A 24,163-nucleotide genomic window follows, 5' to 3' on the forward strand; every position below is an offset into this window, starting at 1 on the left:
AACATTAAGGAAAGAAGTCAGCTGGAGATTGGAAGATCAGTAGAATGGGTCAGAGCACTTGTTTCTGGAAAGGGAGTTTCGGAAAGAGTTCATTGCTTATAAAGAAAAAAAAATATACAGTTTTTAAGGTATAGAATAACTATTTTGAGGATTAAGAAAACCAGAATACAACTCACATACAAGTAGTTTCTGAAGCATCTGAGGTCTGTTGGCAAGGATCTTATTTTCCTTAAAAAAGTAAATAAAAGCTGGCCCCTAGTTTATTTTGGCTGTACACTTCTATTTCCATGGGCAAAGAGTATAGAGATACAAACTGACAAAGCCTGTGACAAAGCTGTCATTTCCACTTTGTGCCCCAAGGCAGGGCTCTTTTGTCATGCTACATAAATGCAGCATCAATAACATTTCCTTCGCCTCCTTTTCTTCTTGTCAGTACTGACATCTTTTTTTCCAAGTATTTATCAAGTGGGTCTTTTTACCCAAGGGGCCTTGGTACTTTGCAGAATATTAGAGAAATATAATCCATTACAATTCAGCTAGTGGCTATAATCAATAAATCATGTGCTAGCTGATTTTATTCAGCCGATCAGTTTTTTACTATAATTCACATGTTCTTACATTTTTTTGTCACATGCTTCTTCTTTCTTAATGGCAAATTAATGGCCATTCTTGAAGAACAGTACAAAAAGTCACGCACAATAAAGAAGAAATACGTTTTTGGCAAAACAGCAGGAAGCAAACATCTGTGAGAGTGTTTCCAGTAGGGTTTTTATTGCAATTTTCCCGTCATCTCTCTTGCTCCAGTGTTGATAGCTGTAGTCTTGTAAAAAGGAGAAAAGGTGATAATCCTTTGGTTGGTTTGGCCTCGCTTCAGAGTGTACCAACTCAAGCTTCCCAGTCCAGTTCCCACAGATGAGTTGGGTGAGATGTATGATAAAGATGTACAACAAGATAATAATTGGAGAAAGAGGCAGGGATGTAGCATAATTTAGCAGAGAAATTACAACAGGTTTCTTACTCCATTCCTCTTTATCAAGTCGAAGGATACCTGACTAGACGAATAGCTGTTGGCATCTGGTCTGGCTGATCCTGTACCCTATTCATGCAGCCAGCTGCATGAATTGTGTAAAAAAAGTTCCCATATGTCTGCTTTAGAAGTAATTGCTTTGGCCTTTTAAAAAAAGTTAATACTTATATTGGATTTTACAGGTTCTAAGTACTATACCACAGTATGTTTACCATAGTTCCAACTTCTGTCCTCTTTTTGAGGATTAGGAACGAGGAATATTAGACAATGAGCAGAAAGTTGTGATAAAAACAACACTGATCTCTGCCGGTCATCCTCCCAACCCACAAAGTGAGGTGTCAGTCCACGTAAGCAATGACTGACACCTCGCTGGTTCACTGAAACTGGTGGTGAAGCTCCCACCGCGATACACAACCCCTGAGCCTCAGAAGCAATGATACCGCACATGCAGAGTCCTCAGGGATCACAGCTGCACAGCCTGATGCTGAAATGTGGCAGATGCTGCATAACCTCTTGCCCTCTCTAAAGTCTTGCTGATGCTCTGTCCCAATACTGACTGGAAGTACAAATTCAGAGTTAGTAGTGCTGTTGTATAGGCTTTTCTACCGATGTGAATGTAACATGGGGTTTCTCTTTTCTGTTTACCTTGAGAGAAAAGCTGTGATCTTGATTTAGCTGTCAGGAACTAACCAGGTTACACAGAAACAGACATTAAAATAGACTGGAGGAGTTTTAAAAATAAAAAACAAACACACACACAAAACAAAAAAACAAACAAAAAAACCCCACACAGCAGCCCAATCCTGAATATAGAAGTGACTCTCCTTTTCGGAGCTGACAAGATGGACAAGGGGGAGAAAGAAGTGTCTGTCACTCAGTGAGGACAGCAAAGGATCCCGAAAGTAGAACAATGTTTCCATTGTTTTAACACAAGCTCTGCTACACCACTGGAAGATCCAAATGACAAGGACACTGAGGGTTTCTTTCTCTTTGCTGTTTGTTTCCCTAGTAACAAACACACAAGCTGCACTGTTAGAATACCATCTTTTTCTCCATTTTTTTCTCTTTTTTTTTTTAGTGTTTTTTTTGTTTTGTTTTGTTTTGTTTTAATGATAAAGACATGTCAAGGATGTATTCAGTGCTTTCGGGAGCAGACTAAGGTTGCTTGTATGAATAAACCTCTGATACAGCATGACGTTCTTGGAAGTACTGCCTGTAGTCCACCGAGACAGTGAAATAACCTAAGAAGTGTGGGAGAAATTAAATGCTTGCATCTCAATTTCTATACCGTTTAGATTGTAAACTCTGAGGGTCAAGTCTGGCTTTCAGAGCGGGGCTCTGATCTTGATTAGCAAAGCAGAAGTCGTACTACCACTACTACTACTGCTACTACTGAATCCTCTGTAGTGTCATAATTGTAATCATATTATCATCAGTAATACAACGCGCACCATTTTAATAGGACTGATTTTGACACTGACAGGTCTTGTCTATGTTCCTGTTGTGAGTTCTGCATCATGAAACTTCTCTTTAAATATAATTCTGTAATGGAGGGGGGATGTTGCTGTTCCTGTTAAGATTCTAATCAACGTTATGGTCTGTAGTTCTGGAATTCACTGCGTTATGGGAGTCAGAGAGACAGCATGCAGTCATAGTCCATGTGGTTTAGCACATTAGAAGTAGAACTGGTAGGTGACTTGTATCTAAAAACATAAAAGGCCATTCTGAAAACAGGACAAACTTGAAACAGGACAGGTAGAGGCAGGAAGGACCATTAAAGACACCCAAACTGAGAAAGAATGTCAGGATCTTTCTTTCCTTTGGTTCCTCAAGATGTTAAATCTCTATTGGTCCTAGAGCTGCAAAGTTTGGTGTTCTCTGTTTTAGCTGAAGTACACACCACTGGAGGGTGATTTGTCACCTGTACAATCTGAATTGCTCTTTTTATGCCCAGAATCACTGTGGAAGTGCTCCTTTTATCTCTTGTGTGACATTTGAAATAACAAAACCAGATGTTACCTAAAATTTTCTGATATTCAGACTGACAGATAGACAAGTGTTCTACCTGAAGCAGGTAAGTTCATCAGGGAATTAGGCAGCATACAAGCCCTTCAACCTTCAACATACATTAGTAGCTAAGTTACTTCCCCCTCCCCGAATTTGGTTTTATAATACTTAAAGATCTGCTTTCACTAGAAACTCTAGACCTTTCACTGCAAGGTAACACTAGTAGGAGCCTATAAGCATTCGGGTGTTGTTATGTACTCCTTTTGGTCTTTAACAAAAATACAAGACCAACAAAAAGAATCATCTTGATACAAGCACAGTAGTGAAAATGGTGATCATAACAAGTGACAGCCATATTTATTCTTGAAATTTGTTTCTTGTACTAGCCAAACTGTGGAGAGGAAAAGATACTGGATCCATGAAGTTCTGACTGTCCTCAAAAGCAGAGACAGCTACAGGGACTGCAAGCAGCTACTTGCCTCGTCTGGTAAGTGAGGAAGCCCTGCAACTTGTTGTTTCTGCTTTTCCTGCTAGCTGTCACTGCATTTGCAGAAAGTCTTTCAAGAGACTTGAGCAGAACAGAATTGTAATGTGTGAATGCATGTGCATATCTCTCTATAAAATTAACAAGAGTGTTTTTCTAATGGGAGAATTTATAACTGTTCAATTTGTGTATCTGGCACAGTCAATCAATTACAACCTCTGTAACTGTAGGATTCACAGATCAGGACCCAAAGGTGAGATACAGTAGCAATTAGGTCCTAAAATTGGGGTCACAAGTGTTTTGGCTCATTATGATATGCTTTAGACTGCTACGAAAGAAGATTCAAGGCCAAAAAGCAGTACCAAAAGTATACATTAGAAGATCATTCCATTTTAATTAAAATTGTAGATTTAGCCAGTGCTGTGAGCTGTACATTATATCTCTCAGTCCTAACTTTGAAATTCCAAATCTTACTGTCTATGGGCAATCTACCTCACGTTTCTCTTTATGTGAAATAAGCATAAGCATTTTATCTGTCGAATACAGACTCATTTTGATACTTAATGTGAAAGCATACTAGAGATGGAAAACAGGATAAAAGTGGTAAGCAGTCTTAAAATTTGTTTGTGACCTGTTTCAGAATTCAGTAATTTGATCTAATTTCTGATATGAAAGTCCATTGGTGTACATGACTGGACTGGCCAAAATCTGTCAGTGAACTAGAACCTAACCCAGGAGTACTATAATTTCCTCCTCATCTCTGAAAAGTAGTAGTTATTTTAAACTATCCCAAGCTCCTTGTGGGTGGGTAGAGGGGGAATAAGTCTAGATCATGCTCAAAAACTGAAAAGACAGAACTATTCTGAACCCCTGATATTGGTTGGGTAATTCTGAATGCTGAGAGGGCTAGGTTGTGTCTCCAGCAAGATACATTGAGACTGTAGGCAAGAATCAGACTTCACTTTACCATGAGACTGGGGATGGCATGTTTAGTTTTCCAGCTATTTATTCCTGGTAAGTAAATTACACAGTGTAGTGGAACATTTGAACCTCAATTTAGCATGCAAACAGGAGTGGGAACACAATAAACCAGCACAACACCCCATACAAACTAATTGCACTTTATGAGGACTGTAGCATTTAAAGTGCAAAAGCAAATGCTAGCACGTATTGTCTGTATTTAGCAGTAAAGAAAGCAGAAGACACATTTCTCTGAGGCAAAAGAAAGAGGTAATAAAAAAAAACTAAATAAGCTTTCAATGTACACATACATATTATAAAATCCACCTTTTTTATAGAATTGTTATCTGTTTCATGTGGCTATAGACTCCCTGGCTAATTGTTGGCCAGCTATTACTTATCTGAGAAGTTAAACCTGTGTTTTGCGAGCCGTGAAAAAACAGAGCTCAATTTTCTGTTGAGACATGTTTTATAAAAACATATTCTGCATATGCTTGCCTATATATGTAAAACAGTTGGCTCGAGGCAGGGATTCAAGCTTTTTCTGGTTTAGGTTGTATTGTGGTTTTGTTGATTTTTTTTTTTTCCTTCTCTTTTTTTCCCTTCTGCCAAGAGGTGTGTTTTTCATTTTAAATCCTAGACTTACATTTCCATCTTCATTTTGTATCCTGTCCAGATTAGGGCATCCAGCACAAGCATATTCTATCGTTTCACAGATAAATAGGGCCAAGGAGATTACCGTAGTCATGTGGTACAACTTGCTGTAAGATAGAAGCCATGTGACTGGTGATATTACTTGTCATTTGAACCAGAACATCCCTTAGGAAAACATCCTAGAACATCCTGTCTCTACAAATTGTTAATTCCTTTTTCCAGTCATTAATTACTCTCATTGGCAAAACTTTACATCTTATTTCTCCCTTGAATGTATTTAGTTTAATTGTTCAGCTGTTTTTTCGTTCATCAGTAAGACTGAGACAATAGGACTCACGGCAGATACAAGAGCAAGTCATCCTTTTGAGTAATAGCATTTTACAAAGCACATTTTTCAATTTCTAAGTTGTTTTTTGTATCTCTTCTCAGATCCTCCTCTAAGTTATCAAAAGATTTCTTGAACTGTGGATTCCAGCAGCAATTTTTGTCCCTGTCAAGCACAGGACTGTTCTTTTCCTATTTAGACAGCCTGATTATCATATCTATCTGTTTGGTTAATTGCTAGGTGTTCAACTGATTCTTCATTAGGATCCCCAAAGGCATTTTAGAATTGCTGTTCCCACTTCAAGAACATGAATACCTGCCTGTTCCCACCTTTTTTTCTAAGCAAGGAGATTTGTAAAGTTTAAACCCCAGAGAAGCCTTATAGAGAGGGAAACAAAATCTTGATTAGTTTGTTACCTTCCCTGAATAACAAATAGCATTTCAGATATATCAGAGACACTGAGTTGATTTTTTGAATGTAAGTTATAACACCACTTTCAATAACTTACTAGAAACATATAGTGAAGTTTCTCTAACTGCTTAAACACAAATTAGATTTGAAAATCACTGATGTTTAAGATAATATAAGCAAAATGGACTTCTGGGAAGAGATAACACAGTAATTGGTCTAATAAAAATGTTAGGCCACCCCACAGACCCCATGTTATAGATGTTTTTAGACAATGATAGTTTATACAATGCTAAGCAAATGCTTTCTGCTACCATTAATCTGTTATTAATCCATCAGCCTCACAGCATCTATTTTAATGCAGTTAGCTGTTTGAATAAACAATAGATGAAGTATAAAATGAGTACTACAGATGTTTAACTTCATTTTTCCTTTCTACAAGCAGTACCATGCAGATCATATATTATATAAACATATTAATTCTTAAGTTGAAAGAAGTGGATGTGACTGGCCTCTTCATAAATGCACTGACACTTTAATGAAGACTTCTGCTACTGATAATCTCATAAAAAAGAAGAGTTAGCTATTTGATGTACAAACATTTTCAGCTTGTTAGTGTTTTCTCCTGAATTGGTCCAGACATACTGTAGAAGTTAAAAGTCTGGCTACGTTCAGGAGATCTCTCTTGTTGAGAATGACCAGCAAGTCACCTAAATTTTTTCAAAGGTGAATTAGAACATAGGTTTCCTTAATAAAGCTATGCTCTAGGATATTAATTTTTTTTAATAATAGGAACCTATTTTGATTAGGAGGATTGACTTCTTGTAGTAGCCAGCCCATTGTTTACAGGGCAAAATGAAGCAGGGCAGGGTAAAACTTCAAGGGATCACACTCACGCTTTTCTCTAGAATTATGTGAAGACAGATATAGTCTAAAGACTAGTTTTATTTAGAGTCACAAAAGAAGCATCACTGATTTTTATTTTTCATTATTAGATTAGCTGTAAGAGTTTCATTTGTGGGTTGGAATCATTGATACATGAATTCCATACCCTAACTACTGGGTATTTCTGGTTTTTTGTTTTCTCCAATGCTATCTCAGTAACTGAGAGGCAAACAATCCTCTCAAAGCTGCTGAAGGATTTAGAGACAAAATAGCATGTAACAATCTCTTCAACTGAGAAGATGTGCCAGATACTGCACTGGCTCCATCTCGTGGCTGAAGCTGTACTGATTTTTTTTTGTAACAGGTTGACTCTTCTTACCATCATCCTTATATACATATTGATAAGTAAATATATGAACTTCGTTTATAAATTTTAGAACAAATGGGTCAAATGTTTCTGGTAATAGAGAAATAGGGAGACTGGTTAAAGACAAGATTAGCTCAAGCAAGCATTGCCTGTTTCCTCATGTAACACTATCAATCATAGTATTTGATTACATCCTCCTCGTTACTGTTAGAGAAGCCTCAGCCAGGCACATAGTAAGAACAAGCGCCTATCAATCAGCACTTTTAAACTCCAATCTGCAGTAATGTTACTGTTCACTATTAACTTGGTGTGCTGAGTGAAGTAACTTGCCACTTACCTTGAAGAATTGCCTAGAGTTTCTATGAAAACATAAGCACAGATGAGTGTTGTTTATTTTGGCAACTTTTTTTTCTTCTCTAAACCAAGTGGTTGTCCTCAAATAAAATGCTAGCATTTGAATGGAAGAAAAAAACAGATACCTTTCAATTAATTTCCTCCTGCCATCCCTGAACTAGAAATGTATTCAGTAACTGCCATGATTTGACTGCTTGACCACCCAAACCATAACTCAGCATAGGAAAGGACAAAACACACAGCAGAAACTAGAGAGGCCACCAGCACTGGACTCACTGACCACATAGCTCAGCGAGGCCCTTGTTCATATCCCACATATGTAAGTTCATATTTTGGTGTATAGCACAACTATACATTTCTTCAGACTGAAAAAAAAAAAGTAGTTCACTTTTAGCACATTCAATGTTGGCAGCAGGAAGGCGGTGAGCTGACAGGGTATACCAGATTTTCAGTTCTGTTGGATATCAGCTTGTATATTACTGGATAGAGCTTCTAGCAATTGCATCAGAAATTGCATTAATCTCTCTAAAAATATTGTCAGAGGTGCAAGATTGCAGAGATGAAGAGAATACAATTATGTTTCCAGAAACTGGTATGGAGTTGGTTACCGGGTACATGACAGGACGCACATATATTTTGACAGTCCTAATATGAAAGACATATCCCCTGATCCATATGACATGGAAACAAAGAAGGTGCAACAGTGAGTCGCAGGCCCCAGCAAAATATGCCTAGCAAGAACAGTCTCTCTTGCTATGTCATGTAGAGGATCCATGATGTCCAAAAGTGAGTGACAGAACAGCCTTACCTTGTAATGTAAGTGCCAAGCTGGAACACATTCCATATCTAGAATTCCATTTTATATACCCTGCAGATATGCTCAGAGATCTGAAAATAAGTGCAGGTTGAGAAGACTGACACTTAGTGAATTAATATTATGAAAGTCTAATTCTTTCTGCTGGACATCATATGCATTTCATAAATTAAATTTGCTCATGGCTGCACTACAGTTTTATATGAAGAATTCCTTGCTAGCTTTTGTACCAAGAAAAAATATTTGCATTAAATGTGTTGCTTAATCAGAAGGCACTACACACACAGTACCTACACACTGTGTTTCGTGCTGTGCTGTACAGCTACTGAATACTTCTTCTGGTCTGCACTGGTAGTTACATGTTTGTCAAAACATTTTCTGAGCTTGCCACAGTTGCCAGTGTAGCTTGTAGCCCAGTGAGGCAGAACAAGGAAGAGGACAGGAGAGGAACAGCATGACTGGGCTGCTGCGAAGGAGACTCAGCCCTTCTTTTCAGCCACAGCATGGTTAACATTCTAAATTACTGGAAAAGGGGCAGTTGAAAGCTATAAAAGGCTATCCTACATCTGCTTGAGACAGCAGCATCCAGCACTGAGCACAAAAGCTACCAGCCGTATCTAATAGTATGCAATAATGATTACTTAAAGACAGAGGTAATGCTGCTGCTTCACATTCTGCAGTACACCAGGACAGAAGGTTGACAGGCAACATAGGGATGAAGTGCAAATATTGCAATATGTCGTCTCAATCGGTATCCAAGTTTTGGGAAAATTATCAACTCAGTCCTCAGGCAGCAAAATTTTCTTGTAATCCTCATTTCTACTGCCTTGACCAGTCATATTCCACAGACACTGCGAGACTCAGCCTGCTTGGAGGGGAAAAAAAAAAAAAAAGGCACACAAACCCCCACAAAAAAACAAAAAAAACAAACACCCACACAAAAAAAAAGAACCCCAAAACCTGCCATGTAAAAAAATGAATCATTCACTACACTTTCATAGGTATGTTCCTGCTCTAAACTGTTTCTAGGTTAGCCTTTGATAAACATTGAGCTATCATTCTAGAGAATTTCCACAATATTTTTTTGAACACTCTAGGTATTACTATTATAAATTTTGCTCTTTAGTGATCACCTCAAACTGTCAGTCAGGGAGGTTTTTATTTATATGAACAATTTTCATGGCAACTTCTCACCAGCAGATGGCCCAGCTGCAGGCCAGAATCAGTCCAACAATTCCACAGTTCCTGGAATAGGCAGGAAAGCTATGAAGCACATAGGACTAAGCAACAGTTAACGCTTTTCCTTCAACAGCTTTTATTTAGATTTTCATGGATGCGAGGTTTCTAGTGGCAGGCTGGATAAAAAGTATGATTACATCTATGGCAAATTTTAGGTGTGTTCTTTTTCTGCTCTGGAGACTATATAGCCCTATTGCTGAAAAATTTGACGTGCAGACAAAATTATTAATAAAAACAACATGGCATTGGAAAAACCACCCAGCAGCATTGTGACTTCTGCTAATTACCAAGCTCTGGAAAGTGACAGCCTGTGGTTTAGTCACCAGCAGGATATAGGAATTGTGTTTATAGGAGAGCATGAGCTGAGTTTACATTATCTGTTTTCCTCAAGCTTTTTAGATATTAACCAGCTCTTCACTGCCTAAGTAGGTGCAAAGGGTATACAGATGTATTTATTATCCCTGAACAGGCCATACAGAGAGTTTGTAATTTTCACTAGTCTACCTGAAGATTATTTCATTCTAAAGACATTCCAGGGCATGGAAGAGTACACTCCAAAAGAAAAATAAGTCATGTTTCCCCCTCCTCCAAATTCAAGTACATTTAGCAGGCAGTAGCAAGGCAGGATCACTGAAAGGCTGTCACACTTCTTTTCATCATGAAAATTACTGGGTGTTCAAGTGATTAACACATTCAAGTAAAACCAAAATATACACATGCCAAGTTTCAATAATTTAACACAAAAATGTCATCATTAATCCATTTTCAGAGCAAGTAAATGCCAAAGCAATACTTGGAATATCTGGAATAAGCATCTTGAGAGCTGAAATGGACTCTCCTGCTTAATTAATTGCTATCTTCATTTGAGGAGGTGTGTGGCAATTTGCAGATAGAAATGTTTATACAAGAAATGCCACAGGCTTCATTGTTGCTGCCCACCTCTCTGCCCCCAGAAAATGACTGGGTTATAATCACCACCTTCAGAGAATCTCTGTCGCATACATAAATTTCATTCATTCAAGAGCATTGCTTCTGAGATGTTTTTGTTTTCTAGTACCTGTTTGTTTGGATTTGTCTTGTCAGAGATTCCATTCAGTAGATGTCATGGACATGACATTTTATTCTGAACAGGGCTGTATTTGTTTTGAGTATGTTTATTCTTTGAATTGTTCAGTTTAATATGCTTGCTGTAAATCAAACTCAATTACCCCTTATGGTAAAAGGCCACAGGCTACTGTGTCACAGCTCCTGCTTTGAGAAACAGTTTGATCCATGTTAAGTGGAACTGTTTCCATGTGGTACTTGCCTCTTAATTCACTTAAATACCTTGAAAAGAATCAGGCTCCCACAGATTATGTAGCAGTTACAGGGAAGGAGATGTGAAGGGAAGAATGAGGTGAAGAGCTACAGGAGCAACTGAAAGCCAAGAAGCAGAAATATTACCATATCAAATCATTTAAAGTCATGAGCAACACTGAAAGTTCATTTCTTTCTCCCCTGACTTTAAAGGTCTAATTTGAATGGAAAGCAATTTTCTTAATTACTTAACAAAAGTATGAGGGGAATTTGTAGTCAAAAGTACATGTGTTAATGCAGCCACTTTCAACTAACTATCTATGGCTGGCAGTGTCTGAAGTAGAGTGATGAAGGAGGCTGGCCCAGCTGTTGATTGTCCACATCTTGAAAGCAGAGGGCAAATTACTTGTCCTTTGCTCATTTATTTGGCACTATTTAAACTCTGAACATAGCTAACATTATTAGACAGCATCAAATAGCATTTTTGGCTCATCAGCTGCTTTTAAAAGAGCTATGACTCCTCTTATTTGCTTTTCCCCTCCTGGGCAGTGTCAGAACTCAAGACTAGATGTTGTGCACGTGCTGCCTGACTGCCACCGGCCTGTCCCTTCAGATAACTGTACTCACACTGCAGATCACAAGGACAATTATTTTAAAATTAATGCACAAAATGTTTGCTAAACTGGAGCAATTTCTAAAAACAGTTTCTCCCAAATTAGTGTGTTCTTGATGACTGTCAGCACAATACACAAGGAAAGCAAAAAATCTGTTCTGATTTATTTCTCTGTCAAGTCCATTGTACAAAACAAAGCAAGCATATGCAAAGGGGCTTGCCAAGGTTTTTATTACTGTCGCACAAGGAAGTGTCATTTGCCTATCAAAAAGCTCAGCCCTGTAATAACTACCAACAGTTCTCACCCCCAAAAAAACACCAAACCCAAAACCAAAACTCAAACAAAAACCACGAGCCAAAACCGATTTCAGAATTAAAGTTGGACTGAACTCTGCTTCCAGATGAACTTAAAGAGTGGAAGAGGGAGGAAAATCTTATCAGTCACAGACAAGGCATCGACAAGCAACATCATTTAATCTGCACTGGCAGGAAAAGCCATGGGATGAAGCCAGAGGGACAGGGAAGAGAGAACTGCAGAGGGTGATTCCGTAGAGGCACCCAACAGGAAGAACAGCGTTATGAACCGCACATTTCGATCAGCCCACCCGCCCCTGCCCAGACAAGCTTTTTAAAAAGAGCCTGTTGCCATGGTGTGGAGTAGAAGGTGTTTTTTACCTGCATACGCAAATACAGCTGACTGGAGCCTCAGGTAGTTGGGAATGACAGGCCGTATCTCTCCAGCACTGCAGAAAATTCAGTCATTTGAGTATTTTCTTAAAGTATTCCATAGGACTGCCTAAAACATTCATCCCCAAAAAAAAAGGCATGAAAACCCTTAAACATTAAATTTTATCTACTGGTACACAGACCAATGACAGGCCCTCCACAACACATGCATACACGAAGGCAAATTGTTCTGAAGAGCTTAACATCTGACTGCTAATTAGATCTCAGGACTGTTTTCTGGAAGAGAAAGGCAGTATTGTTCATAAACATGTCCCCACCAGCTCCTGGCAGTGCCTGCCATACCTTCCTCTGCCTGCGCAGCCCTGCAGCCAGCCACAGCGTTTGCTGCTCCATTTCTGACAGCATGCCAACCACGAAGGGAAGGCAGCAGAGCAGTGTATCTGGTTTTTTAACCAAAACATAGCACTTTGTGTTCTCTACACAGGTCAGACCTCTTCCACTTTTTTCCGCCACCCTCTCAATTGGATAGGAAACAGACAGCCCCTTTGCTAGAGCTGATCGGCTCCAAGGGTAAAACGCTACCACAGCAACAGCTTCCTAATCAGCTTCCAACCATAAATAATCTTGTGTTCTCTACTTACTACACAAATTTTTAGAGATATTTACATAAAAATGTATTATTGCTCCACTGACAATCAGTTTGACATAAGCATTGATTTGCTGTCATCTGGCAAATTATGCTGCAAAGTTACTGCCTAGAAATAATTGCTGGCAATGCTGTAGTTGCCTGCAACTTGTTACTAGGACCAGATTGCTGAGGAGGCCAGTCACTGAAGGGTTTCTTGTAAAAGGTACAAACAGCGACTTCATAATCACCAAGGGCAAAGCATAGGTCCTTCAGGAAAGCACAGTTACACTTTATAGCTAAGGTATGTCACACATTTACAGAGTAGCACCACAAATAACTTGACCATGTGTTTACAGTCATTTTATTTACAAGTTACCACATGACACCTGTAGTGCTACAGTTTTTATGACACCATTAGCAGTAAAGTAAGTCACATCTAGAAGAGTAGGAGGCAGCAGAGGAAAAATGTGCACAGAAAATGCAGAAAAGCTATTTAATTATAACGGGAAGTAGGTATTTTTCTACAGTGAGAAGGAATATACACATTAAGAACAGCAAGTTCTTCAGCATTAAAATTTTTGTACAGCAACACTTCAGTATGATATATACTACACACTAGCAGTCAAATGCAAGTGGTGGGGAGATAACTGTCTTAGTATCTTGCCCTTTTGAGCACCCAGAAAGGAAAAAACCAAACCTTCTCTCTTTTAACGGAAGGTTATCCAGGGTGGGTTTACTTGCAGAACCAGTAGCACGGAATTGCTATGGGAGAAGCAGGAGGGACAGAACTTAAGCCTAGAGACTTCCCATGCATTGTATATTGCCTGTGTGGTCTTATCTGCTCTTAAGCAGTTGGTGAGCAAAATCAGTTGCAGCATTCCACAAGTCTTTTTACGGTGCTGTGATCTAATAAGGCTGCGCACAACTTAGCAGAATCCCAAAATCAAGCAGAGGGAAAAAAAAACCCCTTTCGCTTTCTTATAATCCTTGGGTCTAATGATGCTGGTGTTGAGCCTGGGCCTTTCTCAAGAGGAAAAATGTGGAGGAACAATTCTGGAGAAACACTCTAGAGATCTAGATGTATTCTGATGATAAGACTCAGAAAATATGCTTAACGCAGCATCAGATGCAACCCTTCTCTGCTTCAAAGTACAGCAGCAGCTTCCAGAAAGTATTATTCAGGACTGTTCCCCCCGCCCCAGACATCTTTAATAGCCTGGAGCAACTGTCAGTGCACATGATCCATGCTAGTGGCAAGCGCTGGAAAGACAATGAAAATAAAAGCTTCACAGTAATAATTATTTCCACTACTAACTAGACACAGGATATATTGCTTTTGGTACAATGCCATTTATTGTCACAAGAAGAAAACCAGTGATTAAGCTGAGCACACATGAATTATGCAGACCTTTGCCATGCTGGAACGACAGCGTGTTATTCTTAGAGAAATGTCACCACGTCAGCTGTAAAAACAGCTTAATACAGTACTCCCAAAACACCAAACATACCCTCAAAAACAAGTTTATAAATTAAGTTTAGCTATGAAAGAATGCTTAAGAAATAACCACAGGTGTTTTTTTTTTCTTCCTTAATGCCCGCCTATTTGCCTGGAGTGCTGCACTTATGCTGCATGTGAGAGCAAACACAGACATCAACAACATTAATTAAAGTATTTCTGAGCGTGTAAGCTGGCCTGCAAAAGTTTGCATTCCCTCCGCGTCTGCGGCATACCTAGTCAAATAGACTCAGGAGTTCAAACTTTAGACTTTTAAATGCATTCTGTGTTTTTAAAAAGCTTTTTGTTAGTTTTTGTACATGTATATACTTCTGCAGGCTATGTCTCAACTACAAGTTAGAGTATTTGTGAGTTTTAACACTTCCAGGAATACAGAAAGTTTTGTCATAATTTTCTTCTAAGTACTAGCTCTTGAAATCAAAGGTAAACTAGAAGAAAGGCTTGACTAAGAAACCTTCCTCTGAATTGTTCGTATTACTTGTGGTATAATCAGTTCAGTGAATCTCAAACCAAAATTCTGAATATTCAGCATTTTTGCATTTGCACTCTTAAGGCAGAAAAACATCTTCAGAGCAAGCCATTTAGTCTTGGATCTAACAGCAACAACAAACCCCTAGAATGTGCATCTCAAGTCTTTTAGTAATAGCAATTTAAAAAAACAAAACAAAACAAAAAAAAAAACAAACAAACAAACAAAACAAACAAAAAAACCCCCAAAATAACAACAACAACAAAAATCAAACAAAAAACAAAGACATTCCCTTAGAGCTTTGGGTTTTATTATATTTTTTTGCTAGAAAAGCCTGAATTTTGATATTGTTTTCAGGTGTGCTGAAGCATGCATCATGGCTACAAAGACTAAAATTTTCCATTGTTATTTCTGGGTTGTGTATTCAAGCTCAGCATTAAAATTGTAAGGTGGAATGAACAGGTCACTGCACAACGTCTTGGTGCCATCCCTGGCGCTGCGGTGACCAACAGCAGGAGAGGAGCTGCCATGCGCTGTTTCCTCCCCAGAGGCTGTGACCAGCAGCCCAGGGCTCAGCTCTGCAAGCACAACCGTGTCCTTGACTCAGCTTTGCAGAAGGGAAAAATAAAAAAGCAAACAAAAGTCGACCTGTGAGACGGTAGGTAATTACAGCCATGCAAGATAAAGTCAGACCAAAGAAGTGAAGTCATTGAGTCGGTCATAGGAGACAAAGGGACTTTAGAGAAAAACACCAACATGGGAAGTGTAAAACCCCGAGGAACAGAAGCATTGCAGGAAGACAGTAACTCAGCACAACCAGAGGTCAGCCCAGCCCAAGCAGCAGCGGCAGGAGACGCAGAGAACTAGTATTTCAGTCAACAGCTAATGCAGTTGAGCATTGCACAAACTCAAAGACAAGATAAATGAAAGTATTTTTTAACTTCTATTTTTAGAAGAGAAAATGCTTCACACTCAACATGCTGTCAATGTAGTTCTTGCTCTTTTCTGGGAAATCAGAAATAGAATACTTCAGGGTTCCTTTTTTTTAGTCCTCGTGTACAAACATAAGCTACCTCTGTACCAAGCAAAATGAAAAGCTAGAAGGATCACACATTTGTTTGCCACACTCGTTAATCAGATGGAAAGGGAAGGAACTTAAGGTAAAAGGGCTCTGTCTGTGCATTGAGAGCAAGATGAGAGGCAACTTTAGGGAAGTAACAGGCAGCTTTCAGTATCCACAAGGTATTTAAATCTTTAGAGTCAAAAAGAGAAAACTTGGAAGCAGGGACTGTTGGACTTCAGGCAGAAGTTCCCAACAGTAGCAAAGAAACCCAGCGGAACATGGTTTTATGCCACATCTCAACCAAATGCTCAGTTCCTTTCTGCTCCTTCTGTTTTTATATTGTCTTCTCAGAAACCCACGTACAGATACCAGATCACAGGCTGTATCTTCCAAGAGGAAGAGTCCCAGGTGACTTTCCAGCTTCCTTGCTTACCTCTTCAGTAGATATGCAGTTTCACCAACAAGATCAATAATCTGTTGTTTACCATCAAAAAGCTCATGAATCCTACAGAAGAAAGATTTTTTGAACAAGTGGGACTTTAGACTCACTTTGAATAGGGAGACAAAGAAAAAAGTCAACAGCAAGTTGTAGTGAAAAAACAAGCAGAGGTCTGGAAAACAACTGGAAGAAAAGCTATCAGCATGAGTAACATACAAAGGGGTAAGACAGAGGGGTTACAGAACTCTTGCATCAGACTCCACATGAACACTATGTTGAGTGCAACCACATTCCGACAGAGGATGTGAACACTGGCAGAACACCAGGATGTCACACTGCAGACTCACCAAAGCCACCTTCAGAACCTGAGTTCAAGCCCCAGAACTCTTCTGAATCTAGCTGAAGAGTTCCATGCGTGGTGGAAAGATACATCAGAGCAAGATAACCATCAACAGACACAATGCGTATTGATGCAATGAAGTTTCTAAGTCTTCTACACACCTCAAATGTTTTTCTTATTTTTGAAGCTTGTCAAGTGTTACATATATGCAATTTAGTAGGAAAAAAAACCAAACTGAAAATGAAACATACAGAACATAGAACCTGCCATCTTTGGTCTGCAGAGAAAGTCCAGGGATCAGTTCTACAAAGCTTGATGCCACCAGACCTACACTAATCTCTTCAAATAAACATGTACTCAGTAGCTCCTCACAAGCCTTCATGATCTGAGTACAACCACCTTACCGGGCTCAGCTTCCAGAGCACCCTGGGGACTCCTGCTGAACCAGGACAGCCCATGCTGGCCACAAGCACCCATCCCTTGTCTATGACTTCAACAGTTTGAGTGCCTGTTATACTTGAAGTCCACAGATAGAGAGGATCAGTGTCCAACTGTGGTGAAATATGGTAACTATTAATATTTCACACTAACTGTACTTAAACAAGGGTTACCAGAGTGTTAAGCCAATCAGTAGCTTGTCAAAACCCTCACTGAGACAAGCTGCAGTGGAGTCATACCTTGAAGTAACTTGTAGAAGCAGATGCCACTGCAAACACAGCACTCTGCTAGAGGGAACAAAGACAGCAAGAGGCAGGTACAGTCAGCTAAGAAGAAAGCACACACATAAACCTATTTATGGCAAAAATGAAATTCTGTAATACTCTGGGAAAAAAACCTTACATACTCTGCTGTGAAAGCCAAAGAGGGGATGGAGAGATGAATTTTGACAAGCTAATTCTCAGAATTGTTACAGAACTGTCAGTTATAGCTAAACTCTCTTCAGTTTAGGTCACGTCTTCTGTTTTCATATTGATTAGAGAAGTTTCTAGCTGCCATTATCCAACTACTTCTTTTAAGAGTTCAGTTCTTTGGCACAGTCTGATTTTAGGCTACAAAAAAAAAAAAAAAAAAAATCATTAAACACCCATTACAGTGATGTAAGCTCGCTCACATTGTTCCCAGAAATCACACATTTAAAACCCTTGGCCTGAGAAAAAACCTTTTTGTAGTAAAATGAAAACATTTGCTCTCTAAGGATTGCTCAAGTAATTATTTTCAAGACTTCATGGGAACGAGGCGATAGCTATAGGAATATCAGTATAAAGAGTGTCAAAAAAGCCTGTGAATCATCAGATATGCTGGGATCTATTTGCATTACTCTGTGCCCAACCGTTCAAAATACTGATGATTTCATAACTTCGTTGCACCAAAGATAAAACATTTCTGCATGTGTATGAAGAAACTTCACCTGGGTTTTTTTGGAATGTTTCCCTAATTTAATTTCAAGCTGGTATAATCATACAGTGGAACAAGCAAACTTGAGTATTTACAAATGTGAAATGTGGGCTACTCACCACTGCAGTGTTCAAGCGACAGTAACTTTTTAGATAAGCTAATGTAATACATATCGTGTAGCTATGATTTACAGAACAGCAGTTCACTGTAAAGCAAAATTCCAGTCATTCTATATATGCACAGTACTATGCTGATTTGGTAATACAGGGACACAATTTAATGATTTTCTTCGCATTTGTTTTTACAAGATTCAGATGCCAAAAACAAAACAGAACATTAAGTTACCTGATTCAAAAAAAGAAAACCACATACGTTTACAACATCAAAAGAATAAGACGAAATATAAACCTTTGCTACTTACAATTGATCTATACAGATTAACCAAATCACAAATCTGTCACAATATAAACGTTTAATTGTTACAATGAATAAGAACATACAGAAAATGAATTTATTTTTTTTTTTATAAAATCTTCCTTTGCTTTTTTATTTTAAACTTACCATTAACTAAAGTAGCTATGCAGGACCTTGGGGTACATGACTAAGAAGGCACCAACAGTACAAAGCAAAGACAAAGCAGTTTGAGTATTTTAAGAGTGCTCTACACTGGTACAACACAAGAAAAGGCAACAATAGTAAGTAAACCAGCTGCAACCTTTAGAAATTTGTTCTAGATTTACAAAGGTAGTCCAAGCTTTACATTTCCTCCAATGTTTGACTTAGTTTGATCACAGCACATGCTACAAAAACCATTGTAAGCTTCACTTTACTAATGTGCACTTTTCACTAATTTAGTGTCTTGATTTCAATTGTTAACTAAACCATTTTGAACCACAAATGTATTTAAAACTTAGTAAAAGGATTGTTTGGACTTTTTTTTGTTTAAACCACTGCATTTACAAAAATATTTCCCCTAAAATCTGGGATTGCTTGAAGACATAGCTGTACAAATATAAAAGTACTATGCAAGGGACCAAATTCATGAGTACATGGTGTGTATGCATAGACCTATATTTATACCATATCACTGTGCTGTAACAACACAATAAATTTATCAATAACCAAGGACTATATAAACTACACTAACATAAGCAAATATATATTAATAAAGTTTAAATCTATAGTACAGTTGCTCAGCAAACAACTTCGACATGGTATAAATATATTGTAGCATATTACAGTGGGCAGCAACAACAGGTTTTTCTTTTTCTCCTTCTGTGAGGAAAACCACGCTCAGCTCCTCGGGTCTCATTTGGCCACTGCTGAGCAACGTCAGCGCTGCAGCCCGACAGCTCCTGGTGCAGCGCAGCGCTCAGCCCAGCGCGGGTTGGACACTTCAGCCTGGATAGAACGTGCAATATTGATGAGGAAGAGTCTGGTGACAGTCAGGACAGCAGAGTAAGATGCTTGTTTGCCAGAGCATCCGTGAGAAATTTATGTTTGCATATTTTTCTTCAGCTGTAAGGTTGGAATGTTTTTGACAGTGAACTCTTTACATTCCTTATTCTCAAAACACCTTTACCATGAAATATGCATGTTAATTCAATTAGGAGTTGCTGTTCTCCACTCTAAAATATTAAAACTACATAAGGAAAAAAAAAAAATCAATGTAAAATGATGAAATAACTGACCTAACACAGTGTTGTTATAGGCACCTTCTTTTAAACTATTTTCAAAATCTGACCGAAAAAAAAAAAAATCATGCTTCTGCATTTGACGCATCAACAAATTCAACCCAACAATGTTTACTGCATTCGGTAAAGGATTGGTGAATGTGGTTGCTGATACTGATGGATGCCAATTGGATTCAGCAAGAATAGCTAAGGAAGAAAGCCCCAAAGCACCAGATGTTGGGTAAAGCAAACCCTCAGCTTCTCATTCTGAGGGACACAATGCAGGGCTAAGTCTACACCTCTCCAAAAATCCAAAATTAAAGCAAGTATTAAAAAAAAATAATTGGAAAGAGAAATATGAAGTAAGCTGACAAAAGTTCTTTCTTAATAAATTAAGATGGAGGTGTTACAAACATATTTCAGTAACAGTCATCTTTCCAACCATGCCAAAAATTATTCCTGTAGTAATGATCATACAAGTAGCAGAGATTCTAGAAATATTTCAACTTTTCAAAACTCAGTGAGAAAAGCATTTTGGTAAAGATGTGTAGAAATGTTGAGAAATTTCTACACTAGTATCAACAGTCAAGTGCATATTTCCATAGAAATGTTTTTAGCATAGGTTCCATACCACAATTCAATGGTCACTTGCGCAGTGTCCTGACAATGCTCCTAGTATGTTCCCCGCAACAGAGATTTATGTACCACAGGAACTTCCTAATAGAAAATGCCCTTTAATGATGAACCCTTGCTTAATAAAAATTAGTTTTGGCAGACCAACACTTAAAAATATAGGAAAAAGAAAATTTTGAAATGGAATCTTGTAAGCACCCTTATCTATTGAAGTCTAAGTTAATGGCTTTCTAGATTTCGTTGAAGAGCAGACTAAATGGTATGAGGAGCCTGAAGTTATTAACCAGCAAGCGTCCTTATATACTACAGTAGCAATTGAACCTGATTTCCATTCAAACACGTTACCCAAGAGGAAACCAAAAACTAATTCTTAATGTTAATGTGAAGATATAAGATTTAAATTTATTTCCAGGAATTACAAGTGCATTTTGTTCATATTAGCAAGCAGTCTTTATACAATCCATTCTTCACTGCTGCCAAAATAAAATGAGAAAAAGACAGCAGAGATATGAAAAGCTAAAAATAGAACTATTTTTCCTAAGTTATTTGTTGAATAGCATTTCAGTTGAACACAACTCAGAGGTAACAATAGATTATTTTTTCTCTCAATCATAGGCATGTGGCACTTAGACAATCATCTTTGCACAGAAAGCTTTAACAGTCATGCGAGGGCACAGTAATTATTTCAAACAAGGCAAATTTCTCACCACAGAGAGCAGTGGGGAAAGAAAAGGAGGCACTGCACTGGAACATAACACCTAGTAAACTCCACATTATACAATTTCAGTAACAAATACTTGAAAAGATCATTAAAAGGTATACAATTTTAAACATTATTTAGTGCTAGCTTTGTTTGGTTGTCCTAACTCAGCATTATCAGAAAAGTTTGATAGTACTTGACAACAGAACAGTACTTCATGTCACGAGCTCATGGAGGCTGGATTACAAATCACCATAGTGTAGGTTGCAAGAAATGAACTTGAGATGCTGACATGCTGTAGGAGCAAAAGTAAAATCAAACTTTCTCATTTAAAGATGCAGTGTTCCTCTCTGCAAGAATTCTGAATGTCAGTGATTAGATTCAAAGGTAAAAACTATCATCCTCATCTGAAGCATTTCATTGGTATGCAGTATGTAGACAGTTTATTAACATCGTATTTTGGTTTCTCGCTTGCCACCGCACATGGATGCCTTCCACAGAGAAAAGCATTTGCCATTAGGTCATCGTGCCATTATGTTCTTTGTTAATCTTCCACCACACGGTGAGTAAACATAAGTTGGCGAGCTGCCACTCATTCTCTTTGCACAAGCCTTATAAACACCACTACATGGTATGAACTTTGGAAGTACCATGCCTCCAACATGGTTAAACTTTAAATGATCTCTTTTAGAAAAGGCAGGGGAAAAAAGGTACAAATTTTGTCTCTACATGGAAAAAAAAAAATGTTTCTTAGATGAATTCAATTAAGTTGGGTTCCTATGTGGCTCTTACGCTGTATATAATACCTGTATGTACAGCACAGGACACCCAAACAAGTGCATAAGCAAGATTAACATGAACGCAACTTATGCTGTAATCCATAGCATAATGGTATAAACTCTGCCGGATGCTACCCATTTCTATTTAAAAAGGAAGTGCAAAAAAAATCTGGGATGTCACTGACTTAAAGTGCCCTGAATAGTAGCTTTTCTAAAAAAAAAAATGCCAGCGACTTCAGTAAAGTCAGAAAAACATAGTTCATGGTGTAAACTTCTTACAGGTTAATGAATTATCTTCTTGGATATTGATCCGGGAGTGAAAGGAACCACTGCATCTTTCAAACCAGAAAGCAAGCAGTTAAAATACGGCCAGCAGTAGGTGCACTTACAGTACAGTACTGCAACAGGTCAACAATGGGCATTACGCATAGGAGTGTCAATTACAATTCTTCAGCCTTAAAAGATTCATTGAAAGCATGAGAAGCCAAAACTACCAGGAACTGCCCTCCTGAATGGCTCAAAGGAGTTAGTGGATAAGCTGAGAGAGGCCACAAGACATGACCAACAATAAAGAACTGGGAAGAGGAACAGCAACGTTTGAGCATGCCCAGTCCTTTAAGTCCTTGTCCTACAAAAAAGAGCAGAGACACATTTCAGTGAAGAAGGTTTTAACATCGCCTTTTACAACACGCATTCTTTCCTAGTTCTATGCTTTATTTATACTGTGTGCCAATATACATTAAAAAAAAGTGCCAGAGACTGTGAATATTAGTAAATTACATTTTAAATTGAAAATGTAAATCTTCCAAATATCAGGAAGATTAATCAGAACTAATTAATGAAGTACATTATTTGTTTATCTGAATTATCTGTTATTTTCACATTGCTTCTCACTTCCAAAACTACAGCCAAGGAGGAAGTTTTGAATCTTAAGAAATAAACACACTGAGATAGTTTAAGAAGTCCTGGGGTGTGTGTAGGGGGAGCAGAAAGGCACAGAAAGAGACCGTAACTGTCTGGTTTAGGCCACCGCCTGGGGACTGGCCTTCACTGGGATGTCAGCTATGTTTGTTTAACCTGTTGTGATGTGGAATAGCTAATAATTCTAACCACAAATGACTAGGACAAATTATCAGCATATCATTATCAAGCTGAGTACAATAGTTAAATTTCAGCATCACGTAAACCACATCAACTCTTCATAGTCACATTTAAAGGTAACAGTTTTAGCAAACCAGAAATTTCCGTTAGCACTAGATCACTGATATCTTTATCCCCAGTCCCTTTATCCCTTAATCCCTAACACAACCCAGGTAAGTATGCTTTGGGCAAAGAGGCAAGCAGGACAGATCATCAACTACAACTTACCAATGTCAGCTATTTGCTCTCCCTTCATACTACAGCCTACTAGTAACAGGATTCATCTTACTCCTAAAAATTTAGGTCATTTTCTTCCAGAATGTGTACATGTACAGCTCCTGCCTCTTGTACAGAATTAGCTTTAAAAAACACAGACAGGAAATAAGCACCACACATGTTGCTGTGTCTAATTCTATTGGCAATGCGCAGCTAACAATACGCGCCAGATGTGTGAACCTTAGATTTACCTTTTAATTATTAAAATGGTTTCAAATGTTAGCTAGTAAGCTTAAATAAACAAAATATAGTATTTTGAATGTTCAAGCCAGTGGCCACAGAAGTTACTCTATTTAAGTAAAAACTGTATTTTCAGAAGTTTCTTCAGCAACAGACAGAACTGAGGTCAAACGACTAAGCATAAACTCTCCTTTTACACCTGTGAGCACGTCAACAGAAACAAGGTGAGTTCTACATTTCACAGAATCCCAGAATGTCAGGAATTGGAAGCGACCTCGAAAGCTCATCCAGTGCAATCCCCCCACCGGAGCAGGAACACCCAGATGAGGTTCCACAGGAAGGTGTCCAGGCGGGTTTGAATGTCTGCAGAGAAGGAGACTCCACAACCTCCCTGGGCAGCCTGGTCCAGTGTCTGTCACCCTCACTGAGAGGAAGTTCCTTCTCAAATTTAAGTGGAACCTCTTGTGTTCCAGTTTGCACTCATTACCCCTTGTCTTACCATTGGTTGTCACCAAGAAAAGCCTGGCTTCATCCTCATGACACTCACCCTTTATTTATTTATAAACATTAATGAGATCACCCCTCAGTTTTTAGTGGTAACAAAGTTCCAAATTCTCCCCCCTGCCCCCGTGGGTTCATATTGCTGTGACTTTACCTATGCACAATTTAAGATCGATATCCTGGCTGGAATCTAGCAGTTTCCTCAAAAATCAGTTCTTTCAGCTTTTCCTTCGGCAAGTCATCCAACTCCATATCAAACTTGAAGGGTGCTTCAGCTACAGGCTGAATAATAGAAAGAAACATTACTTTTT

The 24,163-nt window shown here is 38.5% G+C and overlaps 1 protein-coding gene and 1 long non-coding RNA gene across 4 annotated transcripts in view; one reads left to right on the forward strand and one right to left on the reverse strand.

The window, feature by feature from the left end:
* The window catches only part of LOC136109366 (uncharacterized), a 39,116-nt gene that overhangs the window by 596 nt on the left and 14,357 nt on the right, over positions 1-24,163 (forward strand). For all 3 annotated transcript variants that reach the window (XR_011741737.1, XR_010652481.2, XR_010652482.2), the window contains exons 2-3: positions 3,421-3,521; positions 23,488-23,575. This is a non-coding gene — a long non-coding RNA (uncharacterized lncRNA). The remainder of the gene's footprint in view (positions 1-3,420; positions 3,522-23,487; positions 23,576-24,163) is intronic.
* MAPK1 (mitogen-activated protein kinase 1) overlaps positions 18,225-24,163 on the reverse strand; it is a 36,643-nt gene continuing 30,704 nt past the window's right edge. Inside the window, exons 8-9 of the mRNA XM_065851972.2 lie at positions 24,007-24,134; positions 18,225-22,383 (exon numbers count right to left, since the gene is read on the reverse strand). Of these exons, the coding sequence (XP_065708044.1) occupies positions 24,018-24,134 (117 nt within the window). The 3' untranslated portion in view covers positions 18,225-22,383; positions 24,007-24,017. The remainder of the gene's footprint in view (positions 22,384-24,006; positions 24,135-24,163) is intronic.

The sequence above is a fragment of the Patagioenas fasciata genome, chromosome 17 (genome assembly GCF_037038585.1).
Source record: "Patagioenas fasciata isolate bPatFas1 chromosome 17, bPatFas1.hap1, whole genome shotgun sequence".
Taxonomy (NCBI): domain Eukaryota; kingdom Metazoa; phylum Chordata; class Aves; order Columbiformes; family Columbidae; genus Patagioenas; species Patagioenas fasciata.